We start from the raw sequence: 18,148 nt of genomic DNA on the forward strand, positions 1-18,148 counted from the left end.
CTACATAGCTGCACTATTATGATTCAAATGGTCCGCAGTTCATTTCATATTTTAAATAAGTTTTAACAGTTACAACAAATTATAATTCTTAAGCAAATTATAGCAATTTTAGTAACAATATACTATTCACAAATAATGAACGAATACTTTATGTCTATCGAATGGATCGATACCATGCTGGTTATTCGAAAAAATGCAGCCACATTCTTGTGCAGTGTTGATAAATTTGTAGAAAAGTATTGAGAACTTAGCATCCCTATGTACGCATTTTGGGGCGCATAATTTTCACCGAAAAAAAAAGAAATCGGTAGTAAAAACATTTATTGTGAGCGTTAAATAATTGTAAATATTGTGCACGAGTGGTGTGCGACATAAATCAAATTCTAAATAGTTTTTTGTAAAGTGAAAGAGAAGAAAAACGGAAGTTTTTGCGGCGTATAGTGAATTTGTTAGTTGTTGGTTATCGAGTTTTCCAGTTTTGCACGTCGCCAATTTTCGTCGGCATTTTTGCAAAATACAACAGCGGGCGTCGGCTCTTTAATCAGAAAACACAAAAACAATTAATTTGGAACTGTATTACAGTTAGTAAACGGCGAGATGAGTGATTTTCAGACACAGCAGGCGAGTTTAAGTCAATCGCAGGCATTGGCAGCTGCCATACAGCGTGCCAAGCAGGTAAGAAGAAGAGAGGCAGCCCTAGTCAAGCCGCTTCCAATAGAAAAGGCGCCATTATCGGTAGAGTGTGAAAACTGGATAACGTGACTTTTCCGTGTGCCTTTCTATCTCTCTTTCTAGATTGCCGCGAAAATTCAACCAAATCAGCAGCAACAGTCACAAGGAGGTGGTGGTGATAGCGGTGGTCCATCCGGTGCGGGAAGCGGCGGCGGAAGCAACAACTTTAAGCGACATAACGACGACGGCGACAGTGGGCCAGATTGCAAACGGTCCTTTGGCAGCCCGGACTACGGCCAGAACAACTCGAACATGAGCAGCGGCAGCGGAGGGGGCGGCGGCGGTGGCGCGAATATGACGCAAGCCATTGCCCAAGCAGCGGCGGTGGCTGCTCGATTGGCTGCCTGGCCTGCGTCCACGTGCGAAGAGCAAGTTCGAGTGCCTGAGAGCATTGTGAATGCATTTGTGGGACGCAACGGAAGCGATACGTTGAGTCACCTGGAAGCCGAGTCGGGAGCCAAATTGGAACTGATGCAGGATCAGGAGCGTGTAATCACGTTACGCGGTACACGGGAGAGCTGCACCAAGGGGCGCGATATGCTGCAGCAAATGGCCAATCGCAATGGTGGCAGTGGCAACTGTGAAGTGCTGCTGACTATCAATATGCCGCCACCAGGGCCGGGAGGGTATCCGCCTTATCAGGAGATTATGATACCCGGCGCCAAGGTGGGTCTGGTAATAGGCAAGGGAGGCGACACAATTAAGCAGCTGCAGGAAAAGACGGGCGCCCGCATGATCATCATACAGGATGGACCCAATCAGGAGGTCATTAAACCACTGCGTATTTCGGGTGTGCCTCAGAAAGTAGAACATGCCAAACAGATGGTCTTAGATCTGATTGCGCAAAAGGATGCGCTTGCCCAGCAGCAGCAGGGCGGACGCAGCGGCGGGGGTGGCGGCGGCGGTGGTGGAGGCGGTGGCTCCGATCAGGGTTTCAATAACTTTAACAATGGCAATGGTGGTGAAAGCGTTGAGGTCTTTGTTCCCAAGATTGCCGTTGGTGTTGTCATCGGCAAGGGCGGTGATATGATACGTAAAATTCAAACGGAATGCGGCTGCAAGCTGCAGTTCATCCAGGGCAAGAACGATGAAATGGGCGATCGCCGTTGTGTTATCCAAGGCACGCGACAGCAGGTTGAGGATGCCAAACGTACAATTGATGGACTCATTGAGAATGTGATGGTAAGCAACGCACCTGTTCTCAATCTAGTTGACTGCTCTGCAAATTTCTGTTTGTGCAGTAATTGACAGGAGTGTAATCTGTTTTACACAATACACAAATATTTCTCTTTTTAATACTTAGCAACGCAACGGAATGAATCGTAATGGCAGCAATGGCGGAGGCGGCGGTGGCCAAGCAGGTGGAGATTCGAATAACTCAAACTATGGTTATGGCTATGGCGTGAATCATGCTCAAGGTGGTCGCGAAGAGATCACGTTTCTGGTGCCCGCCTCTAAATGTGGCGTAAGTTTTTAATAACACAATAATAATAGCTTTGCTCTAAACTTGTATTTGTATTCCATGCTGTAGATTGTTATTGGCCGCGGTGGTGAGACCATTAAGCTCATCAATCAGCAGTCCGGAGCTCATACGGAAATGGATCGTAATGCCAGCAATCCGCCCAACGAGAAGCTATTCAAATCGAAGGGCACCACAGATCAGGTTGAGGCTGCACGTCAAATGATATCCGAAAAGATCAATATGGAACTGACAGTCATCTCACGCAAACCCATTAGCGGAGGCGGCGGCGGTGGTGGAGGCTCTAACAATGCCCACCACAATCAACAACAAGGCGGCTATGGCAACCAAATGCAGGGTGGCGATCCCAATGCAGCCGCCGCAGCAGCAGCCTATCAACAGCAGCAGCAACAGCCCTGGGGTGCCTATGGTCAGCAAGGCGGCTGGGATCCAGCCTCTGCCCAACAGCAACAGCAGATGGCCATGGCAGGTCAAGGTCAGCCGGGCGCAGCAGCCGGCGCAGGTGGTCAAGACTACTCTGCACAATGGATCGAATACTACAAGTAGGTTATTTCAATAGAAGCGATTGACGATGCAGCGCTCTTATATATTTCTTAACATATTGCAGACAAATCGGCTGTCATCGGGAGGCTGAGATGATTGAGCAGCAAATGAAGGCTAAACTGGCGACCGGTGCTTCGGGTCCCAATCAACAGACACCGCAACAACAGGCACAACCTCAGCAGCAGCAACAAAGCGCAGCCGGAGGCGCTGACTACAGCGCACAGTGGGCGGAATACTATCGTAGTGTGGGTAAAATCGAGGAAGCAGAAGCCATTGAGAAAACCCTGAAGGCGAAGGTAAGACACTCAATATACCTAAGTTAGCTAAAAATAATTGCATTTGACAATTCTAGCAAAATGGAGCCGGCGCTGGGGGCAATAGTGCACCGAACGCAAGCCAAGGCGGACCGAATCCCGGCCAACAGCAGCCAAATGCAGCGGCTGCAGCAGCCGCTGCTGCAGCGGCCGGTGGCTATGCCCAAGGTATGACTCCTAGCCAATATGCACAATATTCACAGTATTATGCTGCAGCCGCTGCTGCGGGTCACCCACAAGGGGCGCCACAACCCCAGGGCGGTGGTGCAGGCGGCGGCGGTGGTCAGGGCGGTGGTCCACCAGCTGGTTATCCCGGTGGCTATCCGGGTGGCGGCTATGGCGGATATCCCGGCGGCCCAGGAGGCGGACCCGGTCAGCAGCAGCAACAACAGAAGTCGCACAAGAACGATAAACATTGAGCTGTAAGGATTGAACTGGATTAGATGTGGGTGCCTTTGCCTTGGTAAGTAGATGGATCATCGCATTGAGAATACTTCTGAATTAAGCAAATCTTATCAATCAGATGAATTGCCAAATGAATTTCCTTGAATATTTTTGCATTTTGCTTTACCTTTTAATTGCCTGATTTTTTTTTGGTGAATTTACAATAATTTATATTATGTATTATCTCTTTGATCATAATGTATTTATTATGTATTTACTTATTATCTACTTACCTGTGATGTATGTATGTAATCCTAACGATATCTTATTTACCATGCGTAAAACTCTTTGCAGTGAATCATTTGAATCGTTCCACTATCCTTTGTCTTTTATATCCCCCCCTCCCACTAAATTAGCAAAAATAATTCAAACGCGAAACACGAGAGATGGGCAAGATGAAGATTAGAGCAACGAGCGCCTGCCTTTCGTCGGTCAAGAGATCCGAGCCGAACCAATCCTCAATCAAAAAAAAACTGAAAGAATGTACACAAAAATAAAACTAAACAGTCAATCAATCAATCAATTCGCGCTCTTTGCAGCTTGCAGCGTCTCGCTTTGCATAATTGTAAATTTACTATATATATTTATACATATATATTAATTATATGCCAATTATATTGGGTTTTTTCATACTTATAATTTTCTCTAGTTTTTAAGTGAATATTTGCCTGAAATTAATTAAATCTAATACTTAATCGTAATAACAACAAAAACCATACGCAAATCAAAACAAAAGTAATACAAATGAAATGCTATTTGCTGCTTGCAATTACAATTACAGTTACAGTTGCTGTCCAGGTTCAGATACACAACTCCTGGAATAATACACAGTTGATATATGATGGCAACAATTTTCTTATATTACTATACAATACACATATATATATATATATATTGCATATATTATATACCATACCATATACCATATATATACAACATCCATACGATTTCTTTCGTCGTCAATTTAGGCATCTTGAGAGCAAGTTCCGTCAGCTGCCAACTAGCAAATTAGAAGCATTACACATACGCATAACTATGTCCACGTTGGGAGTGTGTTTATTGAAAAACAACAAGAAATATACAAAAAAAAACAAAAGAAAAAGTATTTACTACAATACAAATGCTGCATAATATACATATACTTGTAGTATGTATGTCGATGTACTCGTAATATTTTTCAAACACAATAACCTTTTGATACCGCGACAAGTTTCTCACATACATTTTAACCAACTTAGCTTAGTTATAATACTACAACCGATATACAAATTACCAATACTATATATAAACACATATTATATAATGCAATATACTACGATCAACGTTCCAACTGATCTGGTAAGATTTTTTCATCCTGTAAAATTACCAATTACACACTGTATAACTTGAATATGCCTAGGACTATGCGATTTACTTACTATCTCTTTCCTCTTGGATGATGATACTGGTTTGTTGATCTGTATACAATATGATCATTATACAACATAATATCGATTGAGATTGAAACTTGCAATTCATAGCAATTTACTTATCAAGTTTTGTTTCCGTATTTCAGTTGAGGACACATCTAAATGGTTTATTGTTAGCTGTAATACAACATTTTGATTTCAGTTCCGATTGGTTAAATGCTTAGGAAGAACTACAAGGGACTCCCAACCTTATATAGCATGCTCTCTTGCACTCGCTCTCTTTTTCAATATTGTCCGACAATATGTGTTGTGTTTTGTTTTAATTTTGATATACTCATTTATTTTTCTTTTATGCTTTTTTCATCCCTAAACTCATTGTACCTATAGTTTTGGTAAGAACTTAAATGATAAATTGTGGTATATAAATTTATTATATGTGTATGAAATAGTTTCATTAAACATCTATATATGTATACGCATAATGCACATGTAACCTCTATATATATACCTATATGTATGTACTTTCAGAGGCGGTTCAGTAAATCCAGACATCTTCAAACCAGTTCATAAGAGTAACAGAAAATTGATATTGAATTGATCAATCCCCTTATAAAAATTGAATTAATAATAATGCAATAATAATAATGATTATAACCAATTTTGATAGAATATTAAGAGAGTGTGAACCTTGGTAAGATCTTCTGTTGTTATTGTGTATGTCTCACAAATCTTACAATTCAAAACAAACCATAAACATTTTAAAGCGTAAACCGTATATATATGTATAAATATATACATATATAATTATTGAAATAACCATAGGTCTGCAATTATAAAGAAATTATATAAATCTATATATTTATATTTACAATAAATAGAATAAGTTTTATGTCTCCTAATGAAAAATATTAATGTTGCAACAGCTGAAAATGATATGCACCCTCTCTAATTGAATACTTGTATAAGAAAGTGGGCACGCCGCAAGATTTCATAATCTCTTTCGCAGCAGCCTACGACGATACATTGAATAATAAACACACATAATATATAATATTTATATTTATAAAATCGATTACCACAATGCGTACAAATTGTATGCAACTTATGCGTTTCTATTTATTATATTTTATTATTTGAAAAACTTATTTGCCATATATGAAAATCGTTTCTGAGCGTATTTTCAGAGGCGCTGAGTTGGATGGGATCGGGAACGGGATCGGGACCACCGGTATCGAGATCGAGATCGGTGTCCTAGGGATGGGATTTTGCTTTTGTTCATTATGGCTGTCGTTCATTGTTGGGTATGTAGCAGGTCTATCAATACTCTTATGCCTTGAAACATTTTGAAATATACATATCTACTATCTACTTGTAATATCTGTGTTTATACATAATTTAACTGCCATAACTTATGCACATACCAATATATTATGTACTCGTAATATTGCTGAAATATTTTACATATATATTATTCTACTGTATCTGTATTTGTACATACAAACATATGTGACATCTATATATCTCTTTACTCTATATATTCCAATAGCCAACCTCAATATATATGATATATTTAATTATTCTCTATGCTCAAATATTTAATATACAATTTGAATCTCCACGATTTATAATATCAGTATCATACTATACTATATACTATGTTGTTTCAAGGTATCATTTGTTTGCGATCTGTGCGGTTTATATTACCATATTACCATAATGAGTATTACACATACTTAGCTTTAAATAATATATATATTATTTTATAATAGAAATGTTCTGATACGGTACAGCTTATTAAATGGCAACATATACATATATTCTAATTACACTCTTGGAACAAATGACAGAGTGAACATTCCGTTTTGAAGTTTCAAAGTCCATTGAGATTGGATTAGTACAGTTGTGTTTCTTTATTTTTGTTGTTCGGGAAGGCGTTTTATTTGCTTCAATTACAGCAGACTCTTCAGGCAATGAGTACGAAGTCCATGCGCTCTATGTGATGGTAAGTATAGAATTGCGACACATTTACATGTATTTTGTAGTTCCCATTGAAATCCATTTCCGTTACATTTTGGGTCAATATCAAACCGTTTATTTCGCAATCAAATGATATTTTTGAAATTGATATATATTTCTTTATATTTGATTTAAATTATGTGCTTTGATCTATTTCCAGGGCCAATTTGTGCATATAGAACTATCTTTTAATATTCTATTCAAATACATTTCAAATCGCAAACATTTCATTTATCACAAATTTCGAACAGACATTTATGTGTTTAATTTAACAACATACTATTTACTTTACCTTCTAACATGTCTCGTCCTCTAAATTTGCAAATTGATCTTTTTAATATCTATATGTTACAGCCTTATCTACGTGATCCATCCACTTACCAGTCGATATAGACCGGTTTAGCTTTAATCCTTCACAATCTCATAAGTATGTTACAATTGTTTTTAAATATTGCCAAATGAATTTTTCGAATTCTCAATAAATTTCTATCTGAAATGATAAAACAAACACCAGAAACGGCTATTTTTCTAATGGATTGGATAATATGAATGAAATAAGATTGTGACCCATTAAAAACACGAAGATTGAATTTTATTTTGTCGCGATATATTATTGATATACATACATCATTCGTCTTTATTTCCTTAGTGAAACATTTAAAGATAAAACAAAATATCGCTTTACATACATCTATGCATCCTATTTGGGACGCATTCGGTTTTACGGATAAGTTAAGTTTTCTGTTCTATAAAGAGAGCATTCAATAAATTCTATTTGACTTTGTTCTTGTACGATTCTCGTAAGCTTTTATTTTATAGACATATGTATATATCTATATGAAACAAAGAGTTTAGATTGAGTTTAATCATTTGATATTTCCATTTGGATTTTTTTTTAATTTTTCCTCTACTAAAAGAAAACGTACATTGAGATGTTTGTATTTATTTTATGTGTTTTGTTCAAAACATTTTGAATCGATCTTGTATGGTATTTTTAGTTCAATATATTGTTTATTTAAAATTTACATACATCTAGTTTCGTATGAATATCCAAATGATATATTCCTTGCACAGTATATTTTTATTTTGTTGTGGTTTATTTCATAATTAATATGTGTGTTACATTGTAGGTCTATGTGTGAAAGTCCTAATTGTGTAAACTGCTGCTCTACATGAGAAACCTGCTATAGTTCTGTCTTCAATTGTTATCTAGGCCAAGCTTTTGAGATTTACTTAACAGAGAGATAGAGAGAGAGACTATAACCGATTGAGGAAATGGAACGTAAGACGAAAGTAAATATCATAACATTATCTTGACTTTTGTTAACTGGCCATTCAACTCTTCACACCTTTTAGGTTTGCTTCCCAATTCATTGGGATAAAAAGACAAAAACATGTAAATATTTTACAACAATTTTGAATTTTGTTCCAAGAATTCTTAATTTTAAGCCCGACATTTTGAAATAATATATTTTAAAAAGTATCATTCCTAATGCTTTGGCTTGATTTCGCTCCCAAAATCTATCCAAATATCTTAAGTTTTTTACATTAGCCGAAATCGCGTGCAATATCAATTTTGTATTATAAACTTTGGAGTTTCCATGCTTCGTTTTTTGTACTGCTGCCAGTGTGTGAATTTTCGTAAATTTTGTTTTTTATTTATCCGCTTCTTAATTTAAAAATACATAATTTTGAACGTCAAATCGATCAGCACTACATTTTTATGTATAAATTGTGTGTTTTTGCTTATGTTTTGTTTTCTTTTTTTTTACAATGTTTGTTGTTTCTTTTTGTGGTCTTCCGGTTTTCCTTTTCGGTTTTTTACACACTTTTTGTAGAGCCGCTGAGTGTGCAGGCATTCATAAAGAAAATGAATATAAGTGATTACAAATTACGTTTACATATATACATATTCACATGCATATATGGATAACCGTCTCTTATTACACAATAGAAAAAGGACATGATCCATTTAAGGTAAAGATTAGTTAGTTTTAAAGAGTACAAATTATACGCTTATAGGAAAACTAGAGGTGTTTCTTTGTTGTGGTGTCGCAGCAGCTCTCAAAAAGTGGCTTGTTTTTGTTTTTCTATCATTTCTTTTCTCTTTAGTGTTTGGTACAAGTTCTGCTGCTTGCTGGCCCATCCTTAGGCTCCAGTGCCTCTAAATTTGTGTGGTTTTATGTGGCAATTAACTGAATTATAGAAAACAAAAATAATTATCATACATTATTCCACGCAATTGTGTATCGCTTTACTTACCGCTTTCACTGTAGCCTTAATGAAATCTTTTTTGTCAGTTAAATCGAAATCTGGGTATTTAGCATAAACTTGCTTGCACACTGTTTTCATTGTGATCTCTTCGAGATTGGCCTTGTCCAAAATTTCTTTGACATAACTACGGATTTGTTCGTCCTGCAATGCAGATATTTATTCAATTAGAAAGTGAAGGGATGCTAGGTGAACTAGATTCTTACCGTTGGGAATGCCGCTTTGCCTTTTTTGGTTAATGGCTCGTCTTCATCTGACTCATCTTTGTCATCAGCGTCTTCCTCATCGGACGTTTCCTTCTTTGATTTCTTCGGTCTTCCAGCGGCTGTACAACATAACAAATTAAAAAAGAACAATACCAATTAATTGTATTAGATTTACCCTTTCCAGCTGGTTTTGACTTGTTGTTAGCTTTACTATTTTTCGCAGGCGTTGTGGGCTTCGCACTCTTTTTGGGACGTTCATCCTGTGTAATAAAATGCAAGTTAATTGATGCTTGCTTATTCAGCTTGTTTTGTTTTTTGCTTACTTCGCTTGGCTCGCTACCAAACTCGGACAGCTCTTCCTCTTCTTCGTCCTCAGATACCTCTTCCTCCTCACTCTCGGAATCCTTGCGCTTTCGCGCAGAAGAAGCTCGACCGCGTCCTCGTCTGCTAGGCGTAGTTGCAGCGGATCTGCCACGTTTAGCAGCAGCACCACGTTTGCGCTTGGGAACCTATCGCAAATAAGTTCAATGGTTGTATTTTTCAATAACACACACGTAGTAAACTTACATCACTATCTGCATCGGAGATATCTGATTCCTCCTCTTCCTCCGAATCAGAATTTCTTCGACGACTCTTGCGCGCCGGTCGCCCACGACTGGCACGTGCTGATGCTTTACGTCCTACTCCAGAGCCACCACCGCCACCGCGTCCAGCATCGGAGTCTGAATTAGCCGATGGATTATACTGTGAACGTAGAACAATTGTAAATAAGCCAATAAAGTGATTGTACTTTCAAAAAGACTTACATCAGAGCCAGACTCAGAATCATCATTTCGTCTTCGTTTAGCCACTGTGACTTTCTGCTCGCTTTCCTCGGAGCTTGATAAATCTACATAAGCAGACATTTCTGAAAGAGATAATGAAGATAGCTCTAAAACAACTGAAATGCATTCGAATCATCATGAAACTTACTTTTGCCCGCTGTTGCGCGTTTGGGGCGTCCGCTAGAATTGCGAGCGGAACCTCTACCGGCTGGTGCGCTTGACTTGCTGCTCTTTCGTTTCTTATCCTCTTCACTGGCGGCCTCCTCATCCTCATCCAGATCTTCATCATCCACCTCCTCTTCGTCATCGCCCTGTTCCATACAGAGCGATTCATCGGGCTCCATTAAAAATTTGAGCACACGTGCCGTAACTTCATCCTTGCTGCCCTTTCGGTCTAGCGTGAGAATTTCACAGATGCTGCGCAGTGTTTTGTTGTCCACCTTCTTAATGGAGTCATATTTCTTTTTGTATTCCGATGAATCCTTGGCAAACTCAAAGCCAGCAAAGGAACGCAGGTTCTTTTTCACCACATTGTTCTTGCCCTGGGCACCAAAGCAAAGCTGCATAAAGAATATATAACATATTAGAGTTTATCTTGTATATCAAAATATAGTTAGTTTAGAGCTTACAGCATGTAGAGTCTGAAGACCATCGACACGTGTCTTGTTGATGTTCTCATTGATGCGATCAATTTCGGCCAAAGCAACCACATTCTCATCATCCTCGGCCACTTCGTTGTTCTCATCGAGACCATCGTTTTCTTCGTCCGCATCGTCTTCCTCCTTTTCATTATCGGAGTTATCCACCTTGCCGTTTTTGGCCTTTGAATTTTTAGCAGCTGCTGACTTGTCAGCTCCTGCTCCTGTTGTAGTCTTGGAGGACTTGGCACCATCTGTAGCATCATTCTTTTTCTTGTCTGGTTTATCTGTTGATTTCTTGTCCTCATCACCACTAGCAGTATCTTTGTCATCGTCAACCTGATCTTCTTCGTCCTCTTCCAGATCATCCGCATCATCTGCGTCGTCGTCATCTTCGGACTTGGCAGCTGGTTTCTTGGCGCTATTATTTTTTACTTTCTTTGCTAATGGCGACGCTGGCGATCCAGCCGTTGTGTTCGACTCCTTATCATCTGTGACAAAAAAATAGTATTTAGTATTTGGTAAACTAACATTTTTTTTTTTAAAAAAAAGTTGTCTTCATAACTTTTTTTTTTTAAAGTTGTCTTTATAACTTTTTTTTAAAAAGTTGTCTCCATAGCTTTTTTTAAAAAAGTTGTCTTCATGCTTGGGAAGTCCAATGCTATTAGGTTTGGGAGCGCAAGGAACTATGAAAATTGAAGTTTTAATTTACCTCGGCTCTTACTACACGAAACCATATTGTTCAGGGTTTAGTATGAACAATAGCCAAGGGGAGATAGGGAAGAAGAAAATCTTTTTTACTTGTGAAATATGGGCCAATTGGAAAAATCCTAACCCAACAAATTTTTATCACTACTCCAGTGGAATTCGAACCCGTGGTCTAATGGTTCTGCTGAGCACGGCCACTTAACAGCAGCGCCACAGCTACCACAGCAACAACTTCGCCAATTGACGCAAATGAAATGCCGCGGCGACGGGGCGAGTTCAATTCGCCGCATTTCGAGAAACGCGCGCAAAATTCATTTCATGATTTTTGTTTTTCTCGCTCTTTCTTCACACAAACACACTCAGATACACACACGCACACATTCACATTGCGGGAATGTATTGGTGCTGCTGTTATTTACCTGCATCCAATGTTGGCGCGGTCGCAGCTCCTCCTGAGTCGCCAACAGCCTTTTTATCAGCGACGTCATCAGTTGCGGGTGGCGATGCTGCATCCCCCTCTTTCTCACCAGCCTTTGTCACCACCCCACTGTCCACTGCAGTTGTTTCCGCTGCACTTTCTTGCGCCTTCGCTGATTCGCTGCTTACCTTATCGGCGGCATTTTCTTTGCCCGCCTTCTCCGATTCTGGCGCTGTGTTGGCATCCTATTGGAAATCAAAACAAAAAAGCAAAACACCAGTTAATAACACTTGCAAATTTTTTTTGGCGGCGTTTCACAATATGCACTCGGAATACCATTTCACGTTTTTATGAGTTGCGCGAACGATGTTTTTTTTATGCGTTTCGGCTATTTTTTTTTTTTTTTGCAGCAGCAGCACACAAGTTTTCTTTTAGGCTTTTCGTTTGTGTATGCGTGTCGTCGTCCATGGGGCCATTGGGCATGCATTCGTTGTCTCACTTGCACTCATCAAAACTAGACACTACAAACGCAACGACGCCATGTTTATACACATAAACGAACTGGTCGAAGGGGAGGAAAGGGGACTGATTGGACCATAGCAATATTTGTTGCGCCTTTTTTGCACGTGAAACACCTACGCACTCCAGCGGTTTTTTATGCATATTTGTGGCATTCACCATTCGCTTTTCATTAAAAGAATTCTTGTTAATCTACGTACCATATTTTCAACGGTTTTTTCTTTTTTTTCGTCAGCCGACATGCTTATGCTTAATGTGCAGGGTGACCGCAAGTGGAATTTCAAAACGGGCCAATAAAGGAGGGTAATATACTAAATTCATGGCTATGCTCGTTTGGTATTTTAAAAAAAGCGCACTTTTTTTTTAACAGTTTAAAGTTTCAGGCTTTATCACAATTTTACGACAAATCCAATTTACAACTTAAGTAATGGCATTTATTTGGCTATTTGTAGTATTTTAATATCGAAAGGTACACAACATACAATTATTGGTCACACGGGCTTGTTGTCTGGTATTTAAGAAACGATAAGTAGCAGCGTTATAAATCGACAGCCAACCGACCGCCAACAGACTTTGAGCATTCACCTCAGAACGCGTGCACAACATTGCGGCAAAAAACGCGCGCACTTCGCATTTGCCAAATAATAAACTGAAAAACACAAACAATTAAAACGAAGTCCTTGTCATGGGAATTTTAGGACTCTCCAAGCTAATTGCCGACTTGGCTCCTCTAGCTATACGCGAGAGTGAAATCAAGAACTTTTTCGGTACGTTAATCAACAACTCGCAGATTTATATTATTCAATATTCGAGTCCATTTCCAGGTCGCAAAGTGGCTATCGACGCCAGCATGTGTTTGTATCAGTTTCTCATTGCGGTGCGCTCGGAGGGCGCTCAACTGGCCACTGTGAATGGAGATCCCACGTCGCATCTGATGGGCATGTTCTATCGTACCATCCGGCTGCTGGACAATGGTATCAAGCCGGTCTACGTTTTTGATGGTGCTCCGCCAGACATGAAATCCGGCGAGCTGGCTAAGCGTGCCGAGCGTCGTGAGGAAGCCGAAAAAGCACTTAAAGCAGCCACTGAGGCGGGCGATGAGGCTGAGATTGATAAGTTCAATCGGAGGTTGGTTCGCGTGACCAAAGAGCATTCCAGAGAAGCCAAAGAGCTGCTTAAGCTGATGGGCGTCCCATATGTGGATGCACCCTGTGAGGCGGAGGCACAGTGCGCTGCCCTGGTCAAAGCTGGCAAGGTGTATGCGACGGCCACAGAGGATATGGATGCGCTAACCTTCGGCTCCACTAAATTGTTACGTTATCTCACCTACAGCGAGGCTCGGAAAATGCCCGTGAAGGAGTTCAGCTACGACAAAGTGTTGCAAGGTCTGGAGCTTACAAGCAATGAGTTTATTGACCTGTGCATCTTGATGGGCTGCGATTATTGCGAGAGCATCAAAGGCGTGGGACCCAAACGTGCCATTGAACTGATCAAGAGCTATAGGGACATTGAAACTATTCTGGAGAACATTGATACCACCAAATACACAGTGCCGGAGAACTGGAATTATAAACGTGCCCGCGAGCTATTCATTGAGCCAGATGTGGCCGATGCCAGCGCCATTGATCTCAAGTGGACAGAGCCCGACGAGGAGGGTTTAGTTCAGTTCCTGTGTGGTGACCGTCAATTCAATGAGGAGCGTGTGCGCGGCGGCGCCAAGAAGCTGCTAAAGTCTAAGCAAGCGCAGACTCAAGTGAGACTCGATAGCTTCTTCAAGACCTTGCCCAGCACACCGAATGCCATGCTGGCGGCCAAGCGCAAGGCGGAGGAGGCGAAGAAGAGCGCCAACAACAAGAAGGCCAAGTTAAGCGGAGGCGGAGGACGCGGACGAAGACCCAAATAAAATTAAGAGAGCTGGAATTTCTTTTGAAACCACAAATAATCTTATTGCTAGCACTTTAAACTTACGCATTACATTTCATACAGATATAAAACTTTTTCAGAACTTAATCCTAATTGGTCTTCTTTGTGGGACTTGTTTGGGGGTGGATGGTGTAGTGTAGTAGCAGGGACTACAGCAAATACTGCTTGGCCAGGGAGCGTAGAAAGCGTGACTTTCGCACCATGGCGCTCTCTCGTTTGATCTCCTCATTGTTGTTGGCATTTAGTTCCAAGGTGCCCATCATAGAGATCTGCAAGAAACGAAACGTGTTTAGAATCGTGGAAAACCAATGATTGTAACGCAATAGATAACTAACCGCCTCTAACTTGCGACTGTGTTCGCCTCTCTTCGCATGCAGATTGACAATAAATTCGAGCAGCGTTGTGTCCCAAATGCAGCTGTAATATGCATCCATGGCATCCGTAAAGTTCGATGACTTCTCACTGAGATTCTTAAAGACAATGCCGTAGTCGATCTCCTCCAGGAACTGACACAACACTGTCGCTTGCATGTGACAGCCTAAATTGGCAGCACAACGAATCATCTTTCTGATCACATAATCATCGACCACATTCCGCTGCAGTGGCAATGTGCAATAGTCAGTGCCGGTGACCAGAGCATTGACATAGCAACGCATCGCAGATTCGTTGTTGCCAATGGCCAGCTCCAGGTCGCCCTTCATCTTCAGCCACGATATGGTCTGGGGATAATGACTGAGTGCCTCCGAAAGCAGCCACTGTAACGTTTCGCAGACGCTGCGCAAACTGTAGCTATTGGGACTGTAATAGAAGAAATACGCATTAAATTAGTTTGTCTTGGTATTATACTCATTATTGGGAAGATTGCCTACTTGGTAATGGTGATGGGCCAGAGCTGCATGTATTCGCAGTTTAAATCGTGATTGGGATCATCTTTCAGTATGTTATGCATTTTGCCCAGCATGGAAATAGCCAGGCCAAAGACACTCTGATGCCGTACCCGCTGCAGAAACGCTTGCAACGAACTGTTGGTGCCGCTACCCGCTGCCGCTGATGCCGCTCGCTTGGGCACGTTGAGGAACATGCTCAGCATTAGTTCCCAGGCATCGCGACATGCCTTCTTCGGCCCCTTCATCTTCTCCATTTCAACGAACGTGGAAGCGAAAGCCAAGGGAAACTCCAGTTGCGCTGCGCGTTTGTCCAGATAAAGAAGCGCTGGAAACTCAGTCAGATTGAGCAACATGATGGCGCAACTCTCGAGTATCTCCATGCGTGGCATCATGGCATCACCCGCTTGCAATGCAGCCAAACACTGCTTGCAACGCCCACCAAGTGCCGTGAGATCAAGCGGCTTCTGATGCCACTCTTCCAGACATTGGGTGACTTGTATGTGCAGTATCTCCCAGGTGATGAGCTTACACATGATTTGTGCATTGCCGCCCAGCTCCTGGCGCTGTGTCTCCGACTTGAGCACACTCAGCATGGACACGGCATCAATGTAGTTACCACGTGTGGCCAGCTCACGAGCTTTGCCCAGTAGCACGTAGCTAAAATCCTGCAGGAAGCTCACTGGCATGGCCATAATTAGAGCCTTCAGTGGTTGTGGGACATCCCAACTGGGATTGATGGCCCATAATGGTTTTCCGGGCGCTGTGCCGCACAGTTTGACGAGCAGAATGCGCACGCTATTCGCTGTGCTGCACGTGATCAGCTGGCGCTCCAAGGCGGCGACATCCACACGAGTCACTACACGAAAAGGAAATATTAGAGAAATACATAAACAACTTCTGTAAACTTACTCTTCGAGTGGCATATCCAATCGTTGAGCGTGGCCAGCGAGTTGCTGAGCACAGGCTGTGTGGACTGCACCAGCTGATCATCCAAATCCAGCATCTCCTCTGCGCTAAAAATGCCCATTTCCTTGGCTGTCAGCAACAGTTGCCGACTCTGATCTTGCTGTTGTTGCTCCTGCTGCTGATGCAATACACAGTCGATGAGAAAGTGCTTTAGTGCTGTCTGCTCCTTGGCGCTACAGTGCGTCAGCGCATCCTGCATAGCCTCCACAATGGGCGGCATGCAGTCCATGTCGCGATACTTCTCAAAGTACTCCACGTTGCCGAAGATGTTACCCCACTCGAAGATGGTGCGCACCACATTCAGCGCGGCCACCTGCAGCAGTAGCAGACGTGTCTCCTTCAGCAGTCCCGTCGAGATGGCGCCCTCAATGTCCAGCTCCACGTTACGTCTGCTGACCAGCGGAATCTCGCGTGCTCGATTATCCAGCCGCAGTATGGGTACAATGTCGGTATAATTATTCAACAACGATTGATGAAAACGCTCCAAGACCGTCTGCTGATGCGCACTGATGCCGCAGGCCTGCAACAACCCTTCAAGCTCCGCGGGTCGAATGTGACAGAAGAAAAGCGTAGCGTTCGCAGGCAGCGCTTGAAGATTGCTGTTGCATGCGGCGGCAGCTTCGCGTGCCAACATATACTGCTTGGTGTGGAGGTAATAATGGGCCAGCTCATAGTGCAGCTGGGCGCGCAGCTCCTGGGGCGAGATCAGGCGCATCATGTCGTAGTTTTGCGTACTGTTCATGTGATCACAGTCTAACGTAACAAAACTATCATAGTGGAAGACATGAAAAGGCTTGCTGTTGGCCGAGGCGCACAACTGCTCAAGATACTCAATGGAAGGCTGCGTGGGAGTCTCCAGAAACTGTTGCACTTGATCAACGGTTTGATACCTGCAAGAGGATATAGGAATAGTAACGGATTTCTACACAATTACCCCAAACGTCAGCATGACTTACATGAGCGGACGCGACGCCTTCAAGGCGCTGTCCTTGATGAGCTGGAGTCGAAGCAGCAAACGATGATAGATGGTGAGAGCAAAGCGAGCGGCACGCTCATTGCCAGCGGATGCAATCTTGAAATCGAAGTCACTGGCAAATGGAATGGTAACGTGGCGACCATAGCTAATGGTGCAGAGATCACGCAGTAGACTCAACTGCATCGCCACGGGTAAACTTTTCTCGAGCGCATCTAGATCCCATTTGAGCCATGTGGCAACCTTAAGCTCGAGTATCTTGAGTGCCAGCTGCTTGCGCGTTAACTGCAATCCAACCTCTGCCTGTCGCTGTTGCACATTGAGTGCAGCTGAGGTGGCGGGCGTGGTGGCATTGGCGCCTCCCAAGCTCTGTATATCGCTGCCGGGAGTCACCACTGTGGATGCAATCGCTGTGTCCGGCGTCATGCTGATGAACTGCACAATCAGCTCCGCTGCGCTGGGCTCTTTAAACGAATTGAAATTGTTGTTAATGCCATGCAACAGTTCAGTTTAGTTGGCGTTGCAACAACTTACCGGGATTTTTGCATTGTAAGTGCTGCGTTATTTTGTGCGGATCGAGCAGGAATTCAAACCACAAAACTGTTTCGGCAGCCAGCGGTACTGGCTTCGGTTTTAATGGGTCTTCCATGCCGTATATATATTGTTTTAATTTTTGTTTAAAACTTAAGGCCCTGATTTCTGTCGTTCATATGAACAAGTTGTTTTCGTTCCTCAGAAAACATATGTTTTTTGCTAGTTCACAAATGAACAGTTCACAGAACTGTTAAACTCTTTGTAAAAATAAAGCTTAAAAGGGTATTAACACACAACCGCATTAAGTTTTACCTTATAATTTAAGATACAAATATTATTTTTA

General features: G+C 41.9%; 4 protein-coding genes across 8 annotated transcripts; 2 read left to right on the forward strand and 2 right to left on the reverse strand.

Annotated features, from left to right (window-relative positions):
• The first annotated feature begins 249 nt into the window (after positions 1-249).
• LOC132790815 (far upstream element-binding protein 2) lies at positions 250-5,981 on the forward strand. Of its 4 annotated transcripts, none has more exons than XM_060799522.1 (7): positions 250-675; positions 796-1,914; positions 2,036-2,197; positions 2,264-2,754; positions 2,820-3,051; positions 3,108-3,532; positions 5,451-5,981. In XM_060799522.1, the coding sequence occupies exons 1-6, from the start codon at positions 598-600 to the stop codon at positions 3,486-3,488; spliced, it is 2,463 nt and encodes an 820-aa protein (XP_060655505.1). In that variant the 5' UTR covers positions 250-597; the 3' UTR covers positions 3,489-3,532; positions 5,451-5,981. The 4 variants fall into 4 exon arrangements, with proteins under 4 accessions (XP_060655505.1, XP_060655503.1, XP_060655504.1 ...); XM_060799520.1 differs by lacking the exon at positions 5,451-5,981 and adding an exon at positions 3,808-4,128; XM_060799521.1 differs by lacking the exon at positions 5,451-5,981 and adding an exon at positions 3,870-4,128.
• A 1,542-nt stretch (positions 5,982-7,523) lies between these two features.
• Positions 7,524-12,808, reverse strand: LOC132790816 (protein DEK). Of its 2 annotated transcripts, none has more exons than XM_060799524.1 (11): positions 12,723-12,808; positions 12,005-12,248; positions 10,869-11,368; positions 10,388-10,799; positions 10,222-10,322; positions 9,983-10,159; positions 9,739-9,924; positions 9,591-9,675; positions 9,416-9,534; positions 9,201-9,353; positions 7,524-9,133 (listed from the first exon to the last, which is right to left on the reverse strand). In XM_060799524.1, the coding sequence occupies exons 1-11, from the start codon at positions 12,762-12,764 to the stop codon at positions 9,119-9,121; spliced, it is 2,034 nt and encodes a 677-aa protein (XP_060655507.1). In that variant the 5' UTR covers positions 12,765-12,808; the 3' UTR covers positions 7,524-9,118. The 2 variants fall into 2 exon arrangements, with proteins under 2 accessions (XP_060655507.1, XP_060655508.1); XM_060799525.1 differs by lacking the exon at positions 12,723-12,808 and adding an exon at positions 12,340-12,441.
• A 199-nt stretch (positions 12,809-13,007) lies between these two features.
• Positions 13,008-14,526, forward strand: LOC132790818 (flap endonuclease 1). Its single transcript, XM_060799526.1, has 2 exons — positions 13,008-13,289; positions 13,347-14,526. Exons 1-2 carry the CDS (start codon positions 13,208-13,210, stop codon positions 14,423-14,425), a joined length of 1,161 nt encoding a protein of 386 aa, XP_060655509.1. The 5' UTR covers positions 13,008-13,207; the 3' UTR covers positions 14,426-14,526.
• Positions 14,440-18,064, reverse strand: LOC132790814 (integrator complex subunit 8). Its single transcript, XM_060799519.1, has 6 exons — positions 17,806-18,064; positions 17,255-17,735; positions 16,242-17,188; positions 15,315-16,188; positions 14,781-15,243; positions 14,440-14,714 (listed from the first exon to the last, which is right to left on the reverse strand). The coding sequence occupies exons 1-6, from the start codon at positions 17,918-17,920 to the stop codon at positions 14,595-14,597; spliced, it is 3,000 nt and encodes a 999-aa protein (XP_060655502.1). The 5' UTR covers positions 17,921-18,064; the 3' UTR covers positions 14,440-14,594.
• Between the last annotated feature and the right edge of the window lie 84 nt (positions 18,065-18,148).

The sequence above is a fragment of the Drosophila nasuta genome, chromosome 3 (assembly GCF_023558535.2).
Source record: "Drosophila nasuta strain 15112-1781.00 chromosome 3, ASM2355853v1, whole genome shotgun sequence".
Classification (NCBI taxonomy): domain Eukaryota; kingdom Metazoa; phylum Arthropoda; class Insecta; order Diptera; family Drosophilidae; genus Drosophila; species Drosophila nasuta.

Excerpts from the sequence above, each read along its gene's own strand:
- LOC132790815 (XM_060799522.1), top strand. The coding sequence starts at position 598 with ATGAGTGATTTTCAGACACAGCAGGCGAGTTTAAGTCAATCGCAGGCA. Across the intron at positions 676-795 it reads CCATACAGCGTGCCAAGCAG|ATTGCCGCGAAAATTCAACC; the intron begins GTAAGAAGAAGA and ends CTCTCTTTCTAG. Across the intron at positions 1,915-2,035 it reads GACTCATTGAGAATGTGATG|CAACGCAACGGAATGAATCG; the intron begins GTAAGCAACGCA and ends TTTAATACTTAG.
- LOC132790816 (XM_060799524.1), bottom strand. The coding sequence starts at position 12,764 with ATGTCGGCTGACGAAAAAAAAGAAAAAACCGTTGAAAATATG. Across the intron at positions 11,369-12,004 it reads CGCGCCAACATTGGATGCAG|ATGATAAGGAGTCGAACACA; the intron begins GTAAATAACAGC and ends TTTTTGTCACAG. Across the intron at positions 9,535-9,590 it reads GTCAAAACCAGCTGGAAAGG|CCGCTGGAAGACCGAAGAAA; the intron begins GTAAATCTAATA and ends TATGTTGTACAG.
- LOC132790818 (XM_060799526.1), top strand. The coding sequence starts at position 13,208 with ATGGGAATTTTAGGACTCTCCAAGCTAATTGCCGACTTGGCTCCTCTA. Across the intron at positions 13,290-13,346 it reads TGAAATCAAGAACTTTTTCG|GTCGCAAAGTGGCTATCGAC; the intron begins GTACGTTAATCA and ends GTCCATTTCCAG.
- LOC132790814 (XM_060799519.1), bottom strand. The coding sequence starts at position 17,920 with ATGGAAGACCCATTAAAACCGAAGCCAGTACCGCTGGCTGCCGAAACA. Across the intron at positions 17,189-17,254 it reads AAGGCGTCGCGTCCGCTCAT|GTATCAAACCGTTGATCAAG; the intron begins GTAAGTCATGCT and ends ATCCTCTTGCAG. Across the intron at positions 15,244-15,314 it reads TGGCCCATCACCATTACCAA|TCCCAATAGCTACAGTTTGC; the intron begins GTAGGCAATCTT and ends CTTCTATTACAG.